General features: G+C 42.9%; 1 protein-coding gene across 5 annotated transcripts in view; it reads left to right on the top strand.

Moving 5' to 3' along the window:
• The window catches only part of LOC138757833 (testis-expressed protein 15), a 50,903-nt gene that overhangs the window by 18,681 nt on the left and 12,071 nt on the right, over positions 1 to 20,151 (top strand). For 3 of the 5 annotated variants that reach the window (XM_069925792.1, XM_069925793.1, XM_069925794.1), the window contains exons 3-7: positions 21 to 186; positions 4,738 to 4,975; positions 9,384 to 9,530; positions 9,992 to 10,151; positions 12,980 to 19,955. In XM_069925792.1, coding sequence (XP_069781893.1) covers positions 21 to 186; positions 4,738 to 4,975; positions 9,384 to 9,530; positions 9,992 to 10,151; positions 12,980 to 19,955 — 7,687 coding nt within the window. Of the gene's footprint in view, positions 1 to 20; positions 187 to 3,678; positions 3,760 to 4,737; positions 4,976 to 9,383; positions 9,531 to 9,991; positions 10,152 to 12,979; positions 19,956 to 20,151 lie in introns of those variants that run through there. The other 2 variants (XM_069925795.1, XM_069925796.1) reach the window with 2 other exon arrangements.

Below are 20,151 nucleotides of genomic sequence, written 5' to 3'. Positions count from 1 at the left end.
ATCATATTTTTCTCCCAAAGCCTACTTCGAAATCTGTCACACAGACAGGCGTGAGTACAGTTTCATTCAGTCGACTTTAGATGAATCAAACTTGATAGCAGATACTGTTTTGAACCTCCAGTGGAAGTTTGGTGAATTAAGCTCATACATAATGCCAAAACTTGAACAGCGATTTGCAGATAAGAGGTAAGATTATGGAATACACAAGCACCCAGATTCTTCAGATATTGGGACAAGACTGGAATAGAGGATGGGATACTGTTTGGGTCAGGATTGGGTTTCTAGCCCCCAACTTGGAGTTATTGAGGGAATACAAACAGGCCCTTTGGCTCATCCTTTTCATGCCAACCAAATTGCCTACCTGAGGTAGACCCATATGCCTCTAAACATTTCCCTTTCATCTGTCAGAATGTTTTTAAATGTTGCACCCACCCCTACAGCTTCCCTCTGGTAGCTTCCATACAATCACCACTCTTTGGGTGAAAAGTTGCCCCAAGTCCCTTTTAAATCTTTCACCTCTCATCTCAAGCAATGCCCACTAGTTTTAGATTGCCCAACTCTGTAAGTATCCATAACTATTTATCTGTGCCCCTCGTGATTTTATGAGACTCCATAAGTTTGCTTCTCAGCCTCCTATACAGAAGGACAAAAGTTGTAACCTATCCACTCTCCTCATAACTTGAGTCTTGTTCACATTGTTGCCTCATTCCTCATCTTGCATTTAAAGACACTTCATTCACTATTAAATATATGAAAGTATTTAAGTGCATCTTTATTTCAAATCTACCATCAAGTTAGAGTTGGGTGGATGAGAAGGAAACAACTGGTGCTTCTCCTACTCAGCAACATTGTGCTTTCACATTGTCACTAATCTCAGTAAGATCCACATCTGTTATGCACTCTGGGGAACAACCAGCAACGGTGTGTAGTGGACCCAGCACTCGAGTCCCCTCAGCAAGTCGCTGCCTCCCCCAAACATTCAAGTCACATCAAGTCCTCCCTATTCCCATATACCCTAAATATTCCTGCATAATGAGTTTCATGTATAATGCGACCCCCCCCCCCATTTTTGAGGGGAAAAAGGGGAAAAATTGTACCCTGTGTATAATACGACCCCCCCTCCCCTCACCTGCCTGAGTTGCCGCCGGCGTCTCTCCGCTCACCTGCCCCACCCAGCCTCCTGAGTCGCGCTCGCATCTCTCTACTCACCCGCCCACCCCGGCCTCCTGTGCTGCCGACTACTGGCCCGCCCGGGTCACGCTGCCGACTTCCGCTCACCCCGGCCGCCCGAGTCGCGCTGCTGACTACTGCTCGCCCAGCTGGCCACCCGAGTCGCACTGCTGACTACCGCTCGCCCGGCCACACTCACCTGCAGAAATTTTTTTTTTAATCTTACTCTCGTAAAATGCAACCCCCCTATTTTTGAGGGGAAAAAAGGGGAAGAATTGTTTGCATTATACACGAATATTTACAATAATCATCAAGGACATTAGATGTATATGCTGTACAATCCTTTGAATTGTCCCCTCCAACAGTCAAATTAAATCGACACCCACCTTTCCCCACCCCCCACCACTTGCTCCTGAATTTGAGATAATGTCAGTAGCCAGGCAGATCAGCAGGAGGAAAATCTAGGGTGAAAATAGCTTCTATTTCAGGCCAGATCCACTGGTGTCCCATTGATAAGTGTGTGCAGATGTCACTTGGAATTCCTCTTTTAGACAAACCTATAATGATGATGAATTAATTGTGTGACTGATTAGGTTTGTATTTTATATTGTAAATAGATATGTTTTAAAGGAGATAAATTGAGGCAGGTTTTTTTGGTTAAGTCACGTACAGATACAAACACTTCAAAACTGATCTCATTTAAGATGCTGGAGATCTGCTCAAGCAGACAGTTCAGGCTCCAACTGCCTTTGCACAAACTTTGAAGAATGCTTATAAGGACTTCACAAGTAGGTGCTAATTGGACATTGTGGTGGTACACTACTGGCCTACTGCAGGGGGCAACATCTGTACCTGCAGGAGTGTACCGCCGGCCAACTGCAGGGGGAAACCTCTGTACCTGCAGGAATGAAAGGGGACAGGACAACACCTGACCGGCTGTCAATCAGTCGGCCTGAATGGATCAAGACCCACCCAGTCGGGTGTCAATCATCCTCCAGGATATAAGCCTGCGCTGGCCACCCGAAGCCTCACTCAGTTACTGCAGCTATAGCCAGCCTAGCTCTGTGAAATTCTTTGTGGATTAAAGCCTGTTGTACAGTCTTTCCCTTGTGTGTGTCTGATTCTGGCTAACAGCGCACTACAATTAATCCACAAAATTTTCCCATGGGTGCCATGGAAAAATTTCCTGAGCACAGGGAGCCTCGAAGTCGATCCATGCCACCCGGAAGTCCAGACATGCCTCAAGATCTGGCGGTACGTGGTCAAGGCAATCATCGAGGCACACACAGGTGGCATCCTGGACTCGGATCGGAAGAGGCTGGTCCTACTCTGGTCAAAGCTGGGTCCCCAGACCTTCCAGACAACCAAAGGCTGCTCCACGTAGAAGACTGCACGTACAAGACTGCAATGGACACTCTCAAGAACTTGTACAAACCCCCCATGAATGAAGTCCGTGCGAGGTACCTCCTCAACACCCGAGCCCAGCAACCTGGGGAGATGGCTGAGTCTTACCTGGGACACCTGCGAGAGTTGGCCCAACCGTGTCTGACTGAACCCGGGGTAGGCGCAGAGGAGGTCAAGAGGCTAATCCGGGACGCCTTCGTCCTAGGGCTATGCTTGAGGGCCATCCAGCAGAAGCTGCTGGAAGGTAATAGCTACGCCCAGACCAGGACAGTGGAAGTGATCCGAACCCTGGAAGCTTCAGCCCTTCACATCGAAGCCTTCGATTCCAGGTTCTCCCAGGCTTCCTCATGGCCCTCTCACACTGCAGCTGTAGCCCCATACCGAGCTGGGGAGGAGAATGTCAATGTGGCAGGCGCCCGGCGCCCCTGTAAATTCTGTGGGTCCTGGTGTGGGTCAGACCGACGATCGCGCCAAAACTGCCTGGCAAGGAACCAGTACTATTCCTGATGCGGCAAGAAAGGCCACTTTGCTAAAGTGTGCCTTTCAAAACCAGCCGGCAGCTCAGCAGCCCTCTTTGACATCTCCACCTCCCCTGCGGACCCCTCCACATGCGTGTGCCGGGCGGCACCATTTCCCTGCAACAACTTCCGAAGTCTTTGTGGATTAAAGCCTGTTGTACAGTCTTTACCTTGTGGATGTCTGATTCTGGCTAACAGCGCACCACAGAAATGCTGTGAAGTAATGGATTATTGTTTTGGAAAGCAACAAATGAACAAACTCAGAAGATTAGGTCCAGAGCCGTAGTCTGTCTGAGTGCAGTTGGCTGTTCTAAGAGGGAGAGAGGGAGGGAGGGAGGGAGGGAGGGAGGGAGGGAGGGAGGGAGGGAGGGAGGGAGGGAGGGAGGGAGAGAGGGAGAGAGGGAGAGAGGGAGAGAGGGAGAGAGGGAGAGAGGGAGAGAGGGAGAGAGGGAGAGAGGGAGGGAGGGAGGGAGGGAGGGAGGGAGGGAGGGAGGGAGGGAGGGAGGGAGGGAGGGAGAGAGAAAGAACGAAAAAGGTCATCACCTGGAAAACCCTGATGGGGCAAGTTTCTTCGGCAAGACACCAAAGTGGCTGATCGGAAGGAATCAGTTTGTGTCCAACAATCAACAAATCTCTCTCTGAAAACTGACAAGAATCTTCCTGAATGGTAACCATTTACCTTTCAAACACCAAAGTCTGGTGAAATTCATAAATGTTAAATTCTGTGCATAGTTTAAGAATTGCCTGCAACCAGTGAACCTGGAGGAGTGAGAACTGAGATTGGACTGTGAATTAAATAACTTTTCTGAACTTACACACACATTACATACATGTGCCCTCAGAATTAGAAAAGGGTTAAATTAAGTTAATAGTAATAAGTTAAAGTTTGATCCTGTTTTCATGTTTAAAGATAATTAAAAGCAACTTTTGTTTAAGTAACAATTTGTCTTGGTGAATTTCTGTTGATGCTGGGGTTTGGGGTCCTCTGGGCTCATAACAATTGTTATATACAATGTACATATGTACTGACATTACTTTGTTTTTAAAAAAAAACATAAAAGCAACTACAATTACTTGAACTAAAAACAGACAGTGAATGCAAAAAGAAGATAATAAATATTCACAGTTATCCTTGTGAAAAAAATCAACTTTGCAATTCTGCAATCTTTAACCATGTTAGGCATTGTCCAGTGAGCTGTTACATTTATGGCTTTTAATTGTGGACCAGTATTGCAAAGTAAATTATACAGAAAATTTAAAAGAGTAAATGAATACTCTTGTGTGGTGATGGGATCAAAGTTGCATGGGATGCTGAACAGCCTATAAACATGGTCTCTCAGCAGGTTACTTCCAATAGATGCTGCGTGGCCTGTTGATTCTCCAGCACATTGGTGAATTGCACTAGACACCATTGTCTTCAGACTTTCCTGCTTCATTGCAAACATGGTCAGTACTCATAGGAAAGCTGCTGGAGTGGGATAGGGCCACTGGCACTCAGAGTCCCTCATGACTGTTCAAAGATGGAATGCAGAATGGGTAGGGTGTTGCGCAAACATTCTATACCAGTTCATGTTTAAACTCTTTCATGCGCTCATAGTATTTATATTTCAAACCAGATTTTAAGATTAGCCATTTTTATCACCAGATCGAAGATGCGAGAAGAAGGGAGGCGTGGCAAAGAGATTGAAGAAAATATGTTCTTCTTAGTGACATCCCATCAATCAGCTTTAAAATTGATTCACGATGGACTGAGTGTCAATTCTTCTCATATGAGTGCATTGGGAAATCCAGCAGATGGTGTGTACCTTCATCGGCACATTGACATTCTCCTGAAGTACCATCAACGAAACAAACTGATCACAAAAACTATTCTGTTTTTCAAGGTATGCTTAAGTTGTCATAGCATTCATTTCTCTCCCAGTGCAGTACAACAAATTCATGGGGGGGTTATCCTTTATTTATTTAAAGGAATCCCATTGCATTTCATTTTATTTATTTTATCTTGTTGAAATTTCCCTTGTCATGAAATTCATCTTGAATGGTGAATGGATTGTTCTAGCAATTCATCCAACAAACAGATAATCAGACACAATAGCTGGAGAGGGTCTTTCAGTCCTTTCTTTCTCCTTTGCTATGATCATGGTTGATTTTCTATCTAAATCATACTTTCTGTACCATCTCCAAATCCCTTGATTCACCTAATATCCAGAAACATATTGACCCCTATTTTGAATTAACTGAATAACTGAGCCTATGTAGCTGGGGTAGAGAATTCCAAATTTTCACCACCATCTGTGTGTAGAAATGTCTCCTATATTCACTTTTACATGGCCCACTCCTTAATCTAGGTCTGTGGTATGTAATTCCAGACTTCAAAGTCAGGGGAAGTGTCATCCCTGCATGCAGCCTTTTGGGCCCAGTCACAATTTTGGAAGATTCAATGGGATCTCCTCTCAAATTGCTAAATTTGAGTAAATACAGACCTAGTAAAGTCAATTTCTCCTCAATCAAACTTGCCATCTCTGAAATTAGTCTTCACTGCACTTCCGCAAGAACAAGTGTATCCATTAAGTAATTGTACATGATATCCCATATACAGTGCCCTCCATAATGTTTGGGACAGACATTTTTCTTTATTTGGCTCTGTGTTCCACAGTTTTGAATGTGTAATCATATAATTCATATGATTAAAGTGCACTTTCTAGATTTTAGGAAATGTTAGTTGTACATTTTGCTTTGACCATTAAAAATTACAACACTCTTTAATCATAGTTCTCCCAGTTCAGGACACTATAACCATATAACCATTGACAGCACAGAAACAGGCCAGTTTGGCCCTACTAGTCTGTGCCAAACATCTTCGCTCACCTAGTCCCACTGACTTGCATTTGGCCCATAATCCTCTACACCTCTCCCATTCATGTACCTATCCAACCTTACCTTGAATATTAACATCGTATCTCGCTTCTACCACCACTGTCGGAAGTTCATTCCACACCCCACCACCCTATGCATGAAGAAATTCCCCCTTATGTTTCCCTTAAACTGTTCTCCTAGAACTCTCAATCTATGCCCTGTTGTTTGAATCTCCCCCATTCTCAGTGGAAAAAGCCTGGGGAAACAGATGACCAGATTACAGTTTGCCAAGAAGAATTTAAAAGAACCTGCAGAATTCTGGAAATATGTCTTGTGGACAGATGAGACCAAGATTAACCTGTTTCAGAGTGATGGAAGAGCAGTGTGTGGAGGCATAAAGGAACTACCCAAGATCCAATGTATATATCACCTCATCTCTGAAACATGGTGGTGGGGGTGTTATGGCCTGGGCATATATGGCTGCCATAGGCACTGGTGCATTTATCTTCATTGATGATGTAACTGTTGATGGCAGTAGCAAAATGAATTCTTAAGTGTATAGAAACATCAAGTTTGAGTAAATGCCTCCAAACTCATTGGATGAAGCTTCATCCTACAGCAAGACAATGGTCCCAAACATACTGCTAAAACAATAAAGGAGTTTTCAAAGCAAAAAAACTGGAAAATTCTTGAATGGCCAAGTCAGTCACCAAATTTAAATCCAATTGAAGCACGTCTTCCATATGCTGAAGTCAAAACGTAAGGGGACAAACCCCCAAAACAAGCAGCAGCTGAAGATGGTTGCAGTAGAGGCCTGGCAGAGCATCACCAGAGAAGATACTCAGCACCTGGCGATGTCTATGAATCACAGACTTCAAGCAGTCATTGCATGCAAGGGATATGCAACAAAGTACTAAACATGACCACTTTAATATGTCCCAAATATTATGGTGCCCTGAAATGAGGGGACCAAAAATAAAAAGTGCTGCAATTTCTACATGATCAAACCAAAATGTACACAAATACCCTTTAGTAAAATCTGGAATGTACACTTTAATCACATGTAAATTATTTGAATGCAAATTTGAAACTGTGGAGCACAGGGGAAAATAAAGGAAAAGAAAATGCCTTTGTCCCAAACATTATGGAGGGCCACTGTATAGTCTCACCAAGACTCTTTGTGATCTCACTAAGGCATCTATACCCCGATAATCAAATCTCAGCACAGTGGTCCAGGGGAGTGTTTTGCCTGTCCTGTTCCTTAGCACACAGCTTCAGTGATTCTTCATTAACCTCTGTTGTATGATTTTGATGGAACACCTGAATTTTACAATTACTTATAATGCCAACATATTTATGAGTACAATGGTAAGATTTTGTAATTGTTAATAAAAATTACTGTGTTTTTGATGATTTTAAAAAAAAAGCCATGATCCCCATTCCTTCCCCTGGAGAGTAATGGTTGCAAGGGAGTTACAGAAGTATGAGGAAATTAGGATTTTAATTCGATGTTTTTCTCATTAATGGAGTTCATTTAAACTGAAATCATATTACTGCAGATGCTGGAAATCTGAAATAAACCCAAAGAAATGCTGGAAATTCTCAACAGGACAAGCAGCATTTATGGAGAAACAGTTATTGTTTCATGTCATTGACTTTTCATCTGTTCCCAATATGGAATCAAAGCTGCAGATCATTTGGTTCCTCATTGTTCACCAGACTTTTCACTTTCCTGCACAGATCCCATAAACTGTGATTTCCTCAATATCTTGAATAATCTCTGATTATTCAGAGAAAATCTCTGATTTTTGAGAGAGGTTTTCTAGTTGTAGATAATCCAGCCAAGGGAACAAACTCTACATCTCATTGCTATCAAGCCCATTTTTGTACATTTAACTGCAATTCATCTAAACTCACGCGAGTATGGGGCCAGCATTCTTATATTTTCAATGTGTGACAAACTGATTCTGCATAATCAATTTAATGAACCTCTGCTGTACTCCCTTTATCACAAGGATATTGTTCCTTTGGGAGATGAGTCTGTACACAATAGTTTAGATCGTCTCACCAGAGCTTTGTATAATTGTGCAATACATTTCTATTCTTGTACTCAAATTTTCTTGCAATGAATTCCATCTTACAATTTCCCATTTGCTGAACTTTCCAACCTTCCTTACGACATCAAAGGACATTTAAAAAAAATATTTTATTTATAGTTTTTCCACTCAAACTCCAACAATTGTCAATATCATTAATATTATTATCAACATTATTTACATTTCATACTTGTTAATTCCAAACAGTTATCTCATAAAGTTTAAGTTCTTTTTATCTTGTTCCCTTCCCCCTCCTCCCCCCCCCCCCCCCCACTTAACAGCAGACTAATTATACTTGCACACAATAACCAAACATTCACATCAAAGGTATGAAACTTATATTTGGGGATTTATGGATTTGTTGCATCACAATACTCAGCGCATAGGCTTTTTCCCTGGTTAGAATAGGATGGACCCCTTCTGCTCCCCTGCCATTTGAGGGGGAGGGTAGAGTAGGGTGGTGACACATAGCAGTCCACAATACAATTGTGCCCCTATGTAGTTCAAGTAGGGCTGCCAGACCTTCAAAAATATACTGTATTGTTTCCTTAGGTTGTTGGTAATTTTCTCGAGGGGAACACAGCTCTGCATTTCTGTGTTCCAGCGTTCAATGCTCAGGTAGGAGTCAGACTTACAGGCAATTGCTATGTACTTTCTGCCCACTGCCAATGTGATCATAACAAATTGGATTTGAAATTTGGACAGCTTCATTGTAAGCCTTACATACATTATGTTTTGCAACAGAAACAGCTCTGAGTCCTGTGGGAATTCTTTAATGATTTTTTCCAGGGTTTGGTCCAATTCCACCCAAAAGGGTCTCACGTTGGTACATGTCCAGGTTACGCACATAAATGTTCCTGTCACAATGGGAGACCACCCAGAAATTGGAGAAAAAACATCTCATATTTCATCTGGACACACTTCAACCAGATGGCATTAGCATCTGTTTCCCCAGTTCTTGATAGGCCCCCCCCCCCATCTATTGTTTTCCCTACCCCTCTGTCTCCTTTCCTCCAGTTCTGAATTCGTAGAGCTACTCTTCTCCCCTGATCAATACTCTCCTGCCCTCCTATCCATGTGTACCTCTTGGCTGTTGGCCTGTGCTCCTTCCCTACTCCACCTACCTTTTTGTTCAGGCACCTGCCTGGCTTTTCATTGATACCTTGACAAAGGACTTGGGCCCAAAACTTTGGTTATATATCTTTGCATCCAATGGACGCTGAGGTACCTGCTGAGTTTCTCCAGCACATTTGTGCATTTATTGCAAATCACAGCATCTGCAGACTTTCTTGTTTCATTTTTAATCAATGCTATGCTTTATTTTCTTTTATTTTTAAAGGTGTTATTAGGAAAAGTGAGGACAATTCCACCATGTCATCACAAGGGGAAGATTGATGTTAAGCCTACGGCAAAATTTGATTGTCACATGTCTCAAATTCCAGCCAGTCTGAAAGACCCAATTAATATTCAGGCTATTAATTCTGCGGTGAGTTTTGAACCTAAATTTTTGAAATTTGATGACTGAAGGGTGAATATTATAGGCTAGTCCATCCACACTCAAGTGAGATTCTTTAAGGTACAAGGTGCAGGTTCACAATTAGAACCAGCCTGGGCCTGACCATGTAACCCAATATATCCACCCAATAGCATTGCTAGCTTAAAAGATTCAAAGGATCCTTTTATTGACATTACATTAAAAATGTAATATACATGATATATTTCAACTTTGTCAGCCGCTGAAACACTCGCGAGGTACTTATGAACATATAAATTTAGTGCAGGACGAGGCCAATGTTATTAAACTGAAAGATGTCTGGATTCCCATTTATCTTTCTCCCTTTTATATAATGGATAATTTTTCAAATGAAAGGCGCATCTCCTGAATTTTGAGAATTTATTGTTTCTACATTGTGATTACTTGCTTGTTATTTTCTGTTCTGTCTTAAGGTCTATTTGTATGAGTTCAATGAGTTGTGTGAAACAATGGAAAGTCCAAGGCATTGCCTGCCTTACGCTCTTGTCACAGTGAGATTCAAGGGTCAAGAGTTGAAATCTTCTGTGGTACCTTTCTGGGATAGTTCAGCTCCAACACATCCTCCATTGCCTGGTAAGGAACCATGAAGGTCGAGCTGGCCTCTGCACCTAACCCAATGACAGCATTCAGGATCATATTGAAATGTTTTCAGTAATCAGTTGGGATTACAAAAAAATGTAATAGATTGGATGTAGAGAAAATCTTAAAAGAGATGCAAAACATTAAGATCAACCTTCAACTTTCTAAGCTCAATGGAACTGAAAACTATACATTAACCCTTGATGGTCCATTTTAGTGCAACCAAAAACAATTTTTCCTGGCTTGCTCTTGACTCCTTCACCACTATCATTTAATGAGTGCTCACAGGGAAAATGTGGCAAAAGTATGTTAATGTGAGCCTTGAAATGAGAGCTAGGTCATTCAGGAGTCAAACCAAGATGTACTGTTGCATAGAATAAAAGTGGAGATTGTCACACTGAAGATTGTGAAATCAGAATAATTCCAAGACTGAAAAATAGATTTTCCTTAGGCTTCAGAGGAATCAGATTATGGGCTAGTTACTGGAGAAGAGTCATTAGCAAGAGGTAGTCCTTTCAATCCACAACTCTGCATTTTTACACTAGTCCTACCTGAACTCAATTATTTTCCCCCTGGATTCTACCACTCCTTGACCAATATACATATTAAAGTGGAGAAATATACAGCAGCAAATTAGCATACCAACCTAGCAAAATGGAAGTCTACCCATTCCCAAGGAGAACATGCAAACTCCAGACAGTCAGCACAGGAAGTCAATGTTAAACCCAAAATGCTAAAGCTGTGAGGCAGCAGCTGCACCACTGTGCTGCCCTGGTAGATCAGCCATGAACTGCTTAAGTGAGTAACTTCCTTCATGATCTATGAGCCCAATGTGACTGAGGTAGCCCTTTTTCAGGAATTTCCTGACCAGGATCACAGACTGAGATATTTTGGTGGGCTCCACTCAAACTGGTTCAGTTTCTTCCACCCTTACTCCCTCTCACCATCTTCTCATCCAAGGTGGCTGAATCCTGGGTCTGTCAATACCAAGTTAAATGAAAAAAAATCTGCAGATGCTCATGTTGAATGCAATACACAAAAGTGATGGAGGAACTCAGCAGGTCACACAGCATCCATAGGAAGTAAAAGTAACCAACATTTTGGGCCTGAGCCTTCGTCAGGAATGAAGGTCTTCTCTGGCATTGCCATTCCTGATGAAGGGCTCAGGCCTGAAACATTGATCACCCTTTACTTCCTATGGATGCCTCGTGACCTGCTGAGTTTCTCCAGCACATTTATGTATTGCATTTGTCAATAGTCACCATAGCATACCATGCAGAGTTCCATGCACCACGGCCAAAGAGTGTTGGCAGGCCATCCCCGGTCAACTGATGTTTTGCAGTATCAACCCAACTTGTTCTTTTCAGATGTGTGCATGAATGTGCAGGTTGAACTGTCAGCATCAGGAGCAGAAACTGCACCAGCAGATACCTTGCCTAAAGGAGGAGCACTGACCCTCACTAAATACTTTTACTCCATTCTAAGCTGAGGCCGATCAGGGTCAGAATTAATGTAATGATAAGTCCAAATGACAAGAAAGGATTGTTTCAGGAGGCAGGAATGACAATCGAAAAGCAACTTTATTCCCAATTGTTTATAAACAAGCTTTTCTGCTTCTCCACTAACTTTCACCATCTCAGTGTTTTCATCATTTTATTCATTGAAAATTGTGGTCCCTGAAAGATTGACTTTTGCCATCCTAGAGGAACTAATTTTGCATGGTGGCCAGGCATTAACACTGACCGGGTTTATAGCTTCTGGTGACATTGGTGCTCACCTTTCAGAATCACAAAAGGTTCATTGGAATTGGGGGAAGCTAGTAATTGAGGCTACAATTTGCACCCCAGACTTGCCCCTTGCCCTGGAGACAGTATTTGAGCCGAGGAGCGACTGCTGGCTTTTAAAGTTAAAAGACTTCCCTTTTATGATACTGGGGCAATGGGTCTGGTGCAAGGTGAGGGCTGCAAAAAAAAAAAAAAAGCATTTTCAAGTTAAAATTTACTATCACCTGACTGTACACACACAACCTGACAAAGCAGCATTTCTCTGGACATCAGTGCACACACAATACACAGTACATAATACAAAGTAAATTTACACACACACACACACACACACACACACAGAGTCCAGGTTTTGATGGACCTCTTTCCTGATGCAAGTTAATCAAGTGTGATAGTTGGAAGGGGTCCTCAATAACTCTTTGAGCATTATTTAAGCAACACTCAAGGTGAATGTCATCAATACAGGAAAGGGAGACCCCAGTGATGAGAGGACCTTAGTTCATATTTAAAACTAAGGTTTCTCCTCCAAGCCCAAATGACAACAATTATCCTCCAAGCATTCTCTCTCTTTCTTCTTGATGCTACAACCTCTAAGGTCTCACAGAGTAATTTGAAGGCCAGAGATTCACGTTCCATTGTGGAACCCCTGCCTTCCCCCTTCTCTGGCTTTATTTGGGAATAGGATGAGACCTTAATTTCTTCCACCCCTCCTCATCTTGTCATACAATCCCTGGGGTAAGACCAGGAATTAGCGATAGCCCCAGAGGAGCTAAAGGGGATGTGTGAGCCTAAAAGCTCCAAGGAGTTTGGGACACTGTTAAAAGCCTTAAATAACTGCAAGGCATCACTGTTCAGTTTAGGGACATGGGACAGGTAAGTCGATCTGAATCCAAGGCCAGATAAGCCGGCGATCTCATTGAATGGTAGAGCAGGCTCAACAGACCTGATGGCCTACTCCTGCTCCTAATTGTGTTATGAAATAATGTGAAAAGATTCATTAACTTTATTCTCCTTTAATTCCAACCATAAATCCCACAGAAGTGACCAGATTGAAGAGCTGGACTATTGCCCAAAGGCAAGGCAAAGGGAAAAATGCCAAAATTGTATATCAGCAATATAGCAAAAAGAAAGATCCAACCACTTCTCCTGTTCAATTGTCTCCGAGTAATAGCCTCGTCAAAACGGTCACATCGAGTACTAACCAGGATCCAAGGCGAGTGAAGATTGAAGGCAGTGTGGATAATAGAAAGGAGCATTCAGCTCCTGCCAAGATTTCACTGCCTAGTACAGAACTGAACAAAATTAACACCTTAATAAAGACTATTTGCTTTCTGAATACTTGTTCCTCCCTCCCTGATCAGTATCTAAGGGTGAATTTAGCCAAACAGCTGGTGCTGGGCAGAACTGAGGACAATGAAGTAGCAAATCAGGACTTGAAGGATGCATCAGAGGACCTTATCAATTCTAAACCTTTGGAAGTATCAGAGCTGGTTATGTCATCAGCCTGTGGTGGATCTCAGAGCACCCCAGACAGTCCTGCAGTCACCTCTGAAGTTGTTGCTCACTGTGATCTCAAGACAGTGGAAAAAGATGATGGCTTTTCCTCCTTGACAGAGTTAAACATGAAAATAGACTCAGATTCACAAAAATGTACATTCCCTTCCAGGGCAAATGTAGCCAAACGTTGTGAACAGCCCTATTTTGAGGATTTAAACTTGTATGAAAGTGAGGTGAAGAAAAAGTTGAGGAAATATTCAGAGTATTTGGTGTTGTGTGACAAGGACAAACTATCAAAAATCAATTCACTTGAGAGGCTCAGCCAGGTAGATAAAAGGGCTTTCTACAGCAGATTAAAGAAATATGAGAAGTATTATGAAAGATATAAAAATGAACTTGGACTTGGCCTGGGCTGCAATGCTGTTCCATCCAGATCACAAGACAGTAATTCACTGTGTTGCTCAAATGGGTCCTCAGGACAGGATTCAAAGTCTTGCTCATGTGTTGTGATGCACTGGGGTAATCCATCTGGCTGCAGTGACGCTACCAGCATATCCTCGGGGCCCAAGGGACTTCAACAAAGTCCAGCCACGTTGTCTGATACAAAAGAGGAGGAAAGAGAATTAGCTGGAGGTTCTCAGGCCAACAAAACAGCATTGAACCATGTTGTGTGTGACATGAGTACAGTTGACAGTGGCCTTTCACACAATGCAATGGCTGCAGCTGCAGAAGGGTTTGATGTGTGCACTGAAAATGCTCTTGGAACCTCTGCAACTGCTGAAGCAATACAGAGGTCCTCTGATGAACAAAAGACTCAAAATGTGTCACCTGTTACCAAATATCAGGTGCAGGCATCACCTCCATCTGCTGCTTCCAGACGAGGGGGAGCAGAACAGTCAATGCAATTCAAATTCCCGAGTGCGGCTCACCACTCACGTGACTGGAGAGAGACAAATGCAGAGCTCTCAGATACAAATGGAACATCAGCTGTTTCTAAAGGAAGGATAAATGTTGAAATAAATGCTAAAAACGCAGTGGCAGAACGAATCCAGAGCTCACTGGGAATTGGAAAGATCAACAACATTGATGTGAGGTCATTTCGTGACAGTGACCAAGAAGAAGCTCAGGTATCTGTTACTTTCAGTAAGTATTCAGAAGAATCTTATGAAAAATCACCAAACTCGGACCCTTTGCTCCATTTCTTAGAAGCGCGGATCGAATGGGAGAATCTGTTTGAAACTTCCAGAGAAAATGAATTACAAATAAATCCAGGCTCAAGTTCAGGCAAAAAAACTGATAAAGTTAGTCAGAAGATTCCACCACCAGCTGTAATTGGAGCCAGTCAATTGGCTCTTGAATATACAAAGGTTCCTGATGGTGAAGATGATGGATTCCAGACGAGTTCACTGCCAGCCAGTGCAAGATTACCAGTCTCAGGCATTTCCAATCTGCAAATAACCTTAAGCAGTGGTCTTAATTCAAGGTCTTATCCAGACCCTGCACTGTCAGAGCCATCTGATCAAACTTTTAACCAAGTGGCCATCTCTGGTGAACCTCACAGACTGATCAGAAGCAGCACTGAAGGGCAAAGGAAGAGCTGCCAGGAAACAGCTGAGAAAGTCTGGGAAGTGGTTTCCCTTGGGCAAACCAGTAAGCCTGTATTCATGTTGGGAAATTCAGGATTAAGGGAGACATCGCAGGCAGACACCAAAGAACGAAATACAGAAGGAGTGATGTGTGAAAATATAACTGAAAATAAAAAAAACAAATCTGAGATTGGTTTCCATCATACTTCTAACAAGACAGTATTAAGTTGCCCTGATCTGTTGAACACTAAAACCTGTATGCAGACAGATGTTCTCTGTGTCTTACCAACCGATGAAAGGTTTCCCATGCATGGACATGGAGGTCGTCCTCCGAACCCAATCGATCATAGCTGCAACATGGCAACAGAACTCGCTGAAATGCTGGCAGGTGTCCAATCCGATATGGAGGAAGGGGAGAGTTCAAATGAATACCATGACACCGAGAGCATTCACAGACCTGATCAGAATTTGAAAAGGCACAGATCAGTAACTGACAACCTTTGTGAAGAATCAGTGTTGAGGACAAAAGTTAGAAAAATATCTGTATCAAAGCCACCTAGCAAGGATCTAAAGAAGTTAAATCACCCCTTTAAGAAACTAAACTGCTTGGAAAAGGGTTCTAAAGTTACCTCAAACTCTGATATTTCATTGAACATTAAGAGGGAACTTTGTATGAATAGAAGGAATGCTCACAAAGATAACACTGGGTCTGTTGAAACGGAAATTTCATCCCATACACACATTAAGGAAGACTGTTGGAGTTGGTTTACTGATAAAAGCAAAGCCATATCATGTTTTGATAAAAATATTGAAACAGTAAGAGAACAAAACAACCTGGATAGCAAAACCCAGGCTCCAGTCCAATCTGAGAGATGTACCAAGTATGTCCCACATGATCCAATATCTTCCTTGGATGGCAATAAAAGGAATGTCAGAGAAACTGACAAAACCACTGATAATCTTTATTCTCTATATAAAGGCCGTGTTGATGCTTTCAATCAATGTCAAAGAAAGGTTGCCCAAGCGCTCACTGTTCTGTCGAGTGAAGCTTCCTTCAGCAAGAACGGTCGACTCTCGACGCTGCTTACCCATGCAGAGAGGAACTTAAATAAAGCGTTTGAGAGGGTTGGTAGGTCTTCAAAAATTTTGAGAAGAATTGGTGTGCCTATTTTCTGGGAAAGCTGTGAAGCATATTGTCAACAACATCATAATCAAAATCATCCTATTCAAAAAAATGATTCAGAGAATCGTGGGATCAGCAGCAAAAAGCAATCAAAGTGTTTACTCACTGACGTGAGACAGATCTACAAGGGTAGGCAGGGTAAAAGGTGCAGAAGGCAGGCCAACAAAAGTGAACAGGATGCATGTACTGCAGACAGTGTGGAACAGACTTCAGTCCCTAGCATAGTGGTAAATTCAGGGGTGTTTCCCAACCCCATGCAAAATAAAGTCCACTCCCAGAGTGCTTTTAAACTGGAGAGTCATACACAAATCACACCAGCAAGGTTGAGTCAAGTTCCACTTCAACCTGGAGAAAGGTCCACCTTGGCAGAACCGCAAGTTGATTGTCACCTAGTAAGTGCTAAAGTAAAAGGCATCCCACTGGATCCTGAGCAATTGGAATCTACAACTAAATCTGCTCTTAGAAAATCCCAAATGGAATTAAGTATTGACCCCCAAGAGAGCAGATTGTGTGTTTGGGGGAACATGAACTTAGAAACGGTATTTAAATTTCTACCAGAGATAGAAGGTTGCTTTGGCTCTCAAAAGGAAGAATTTTTAAACAAGCCCCAAGAGGAAATATCACCTACTTCCCAACTGGGGAAATGTCGAGGTGCACAACATCCAATGAAACCGCCCTCTGAACAAACAGAGGTGCAGTACAGGTTACAATCCCAGAGTGAAATTGAAGCAAGAACTCCATCTGGCAAGGACCAGATAGACTACTGTAAACACGATAGTTCAGACCCAATTTCTCCCTGTGAAGGCCAAACACTGGACACTCTTCACCCTTTTAAGCTCCCCAAGTTCATTGCATTAGGACACCTATTCTGTCCCGAACCAACACAATTCCAAACTAACATCTTGGAGAAAACACTACTTGTTGACACTGTGCCGCAATATTTCCAAGGTGAATCCCCAGTTATACCTTTCCCTTTAGAATCAAAGGTATCAGAGCTCTCAGACTTGCATCAGGTTAGAGACAATGCAATAACTTCACATACTATGGCATCTGAACTGGAGCAAGAAATGCCTTGTGTTGAATTAAAAACAACTGAACAGCAAGCAGATATGCCAATGAGTAACTCCCAATTTGAATTCAGTCATGATGTGGAACCTTGGACTGATCCTCAAATCTCAATAATCAGTCCAGAGATGGGACACACTACTCCGCTGCAGGTTGCTGTGTCTCATGGAGAGGGGCAGTATACAAGTGATTCCCAAATAGTGGAAACTCAATTTGACCTGAGGACTGAAACTTTCCAGCAGGGGTCCAGCATAATGAAATTCCCCAAAAATTCCAGAAACAAATCTAGAAATGAGGATTCGCTAGAAATGAAGAGAGGGGAAGGGGAAATTACTTCAGAGAATGGATTGATAGACATCAGAGTGCCTGATGTGAATCAAAAGGCTGGCAGGGTTGAAGATCAAAAAGTAGGCTATAAAATCAGACTGCCACAAAACTCAAACAAAGCCCAACAATCTGGAGTTCTGGTAGCCCAGCTATCTAAGATTCTGCAACTAGCTGACCGCACATCACGACTGGAAAGCTTAGAAAGATTGAAAGTGAAGTGTGAGAGGATGTTGCCTAGATTCATACAGAGGTTTGAATGGTCACAGGGCATGTCCTTTGCAGAAACCATTATTTGTAGAGAGTGGTTTCTACGCAATGGTCTGCAGGACACTGCCAATGCAGTGCACCTAATACCCAGTGCACTGGAGCCATACGTGGAACTGCAGATGATGATAGAAACGGTGCAGTTCGTGGAAAACAAAGTCAATTTCCTGACAGGTGGCCCAAGGTTTCGGAGCCTCCTGTGGTATGACAAGACTTTATATGGTGACTTGCTGACCAAGAAAGCGGGCTACCAGAAGCAGTATAGTCTGTACCCATCTTTCCAAGAGAGGGTGCACAGCAGCTGTTTGGAAACACTGAGTCACCACCAGGCAGAGATACTAAAATCCTGCCAGACAGAAACAAGGGGGAAAAATGCCTATTACGTCCACCTGAAGTACAAACGGGAATTGGATGAATACTCATCAGTAATACAAAACCCTTCAGATTGCCCTTGTTTCTGCCTCTCTGTCCCAGTCACATCCAGTGTTAACTACGGGGACAGTCTGGAAGATTTGGAAGCACTGCACAAGCATGTATGGGGGCTGATAAGCAGACTTACTGGCCTACCCAAGGACCAGTGTGATGTGGCCAAGTTGCTACATCTGTGGTTCATTGTTGACTTTGTAAATGGGAAAACAAGGTTCATCCATGGGAGTTCAGTGCCAAACAAAGAGCTTGGATGGTTTGGGCTTGAGCACCTTCGGTTCAACGCAGCCAAGATGCTGGTTTGGCAAAACAGAGGAAATTGTGATAATGATGAGGGATCTGAAGTAGGAGAGGACTGGAGTCAAGCAGGCAGGCCAGGGAAGCGAATCTCTGAGTTAAACAGGGAGGCACTGTGTTTGTTGTATAATGGATATAGCTGCTCAAGGAGGATGTCTATAAATAGAAAAGGGCAAACAGACAGCAGCCAAGTGGCTTCCAAGCTCGCCAGGTCAGTGGATATGATGTCACTCCCGTCAGTAGAGGCTTGCATCCCAGAACACCAAGAACTTGGACTGAGCAATTGCTTCCAAAGTTGCCTCCACCTTCTACCAGAGCAGTTTGATTCTGCCGGAACAATCCTGGAGCTTTCCCGAGGTGCTCAGCAGGCAGAACTGCGACAGCTCCTTCTCAAGTGCGAAAGTCAAGTGCAGTCTTTGAAACAAGTTTTCCATGTGTTCCAAGATGTCGGGGCTCAGAAAGTCTTGGTGACTGAGGCCAACTTTTCTGTTCCAGCTGCTGCCCAGAACATTGACCCTATTCTCCTGAAGCCTGACGCTACTGAAATCTACATTGAGCTGGTCATGATGTTAGAGACAGCTCACTATCTGAAGAACCTGATGGCTCATCGTGTGAACCATCCGACCTACAGGGGGATGCTCTGGTTTGACTTGTCCTTGCTTCCTGAACTTCTTCACGATCAACAGGACCATTCAATCTTTTCATTTCCCCACAAGGAATGCCTGCAGGACTCAATTAATGAACTTGAGCAGGCAATCTCCATCCTAAAACAAGAATTGGATGTGATCTTCAAGTACAGGGAAAGCAGCAATTACTCCTATGCAGTTCAGGTTCTGTCAAGGAAGATGTCTGAGATAATAGCTGTTCGGGACTATATGAAACAAACTAATCTTGGTGTTAGCATGTTTGTGAATACAGTGCCTTATGTAGCATCCATAAACTATGGCAACACTGAAACACACTTGAGCCACAACTACAGGCAATTGGAGATGCTTTTGGAGAGGTTGGCCAAGGTACCTGAGAAAAATTTGGGAAAGATGGCACACATCATGGAAGCCATGAAGAGTATTATGGTCATGAAGCAGGTTACTGCTGAAAGCATAAAGTCCACCCTTCACATTCTCACCTACCAGATGCAGCTCAACAGTCAGAAGAGGAGGGTCCTAGAGGACTCTGAGATGGTCCAGAAAGTGGTAAATCATCCAGACTCTGTGGAGTCAGGCCAAAGGGGTACACTTATAGATGGCACTACAGGGGTAAGCATTCATGGCAGACCATTGACTGGCAAGAGAAAAAGGCAGTTTTGTGGCTCTCTACTGGTTCCAAATGGAGGAGAATTCGAGGCTGATGGTCCAACGGGAGAAGTACGGTAAGAACAGTGTCATCATGTATCACAGAAATGCCAAACCAGTTTGTGCTAATCTTTAATCTCTGTATACAATCAATGATCCTCCTCACATGATCTGCTGAGATCCCAAGTGCATTTTATTCTCCCACCATCTACCCGTCCTATTATAAATTGCTTTTGACTGGACATTAACAGAATTTTAACAGAGCAAGAAAGG

Source organism: Narcine bancroftii, chromosome 3, assembly GCF_036971445.1.
Source record: "Narcine bancroftii isolate sNarBan1 chromosome 3, sNarBan1.hap1, whole genome shotgun sequence".
NCBI lineage: Eukaryota > Metazoa > Chordata > Chondrichthyes > Torpediniformes > Narcinidae > Narcine > Narcine bancroftii.
Note: the sequence above shows the minus strand (reverse complement) of the source record. Positions and strands in the feature narration are given on the sequence as shown.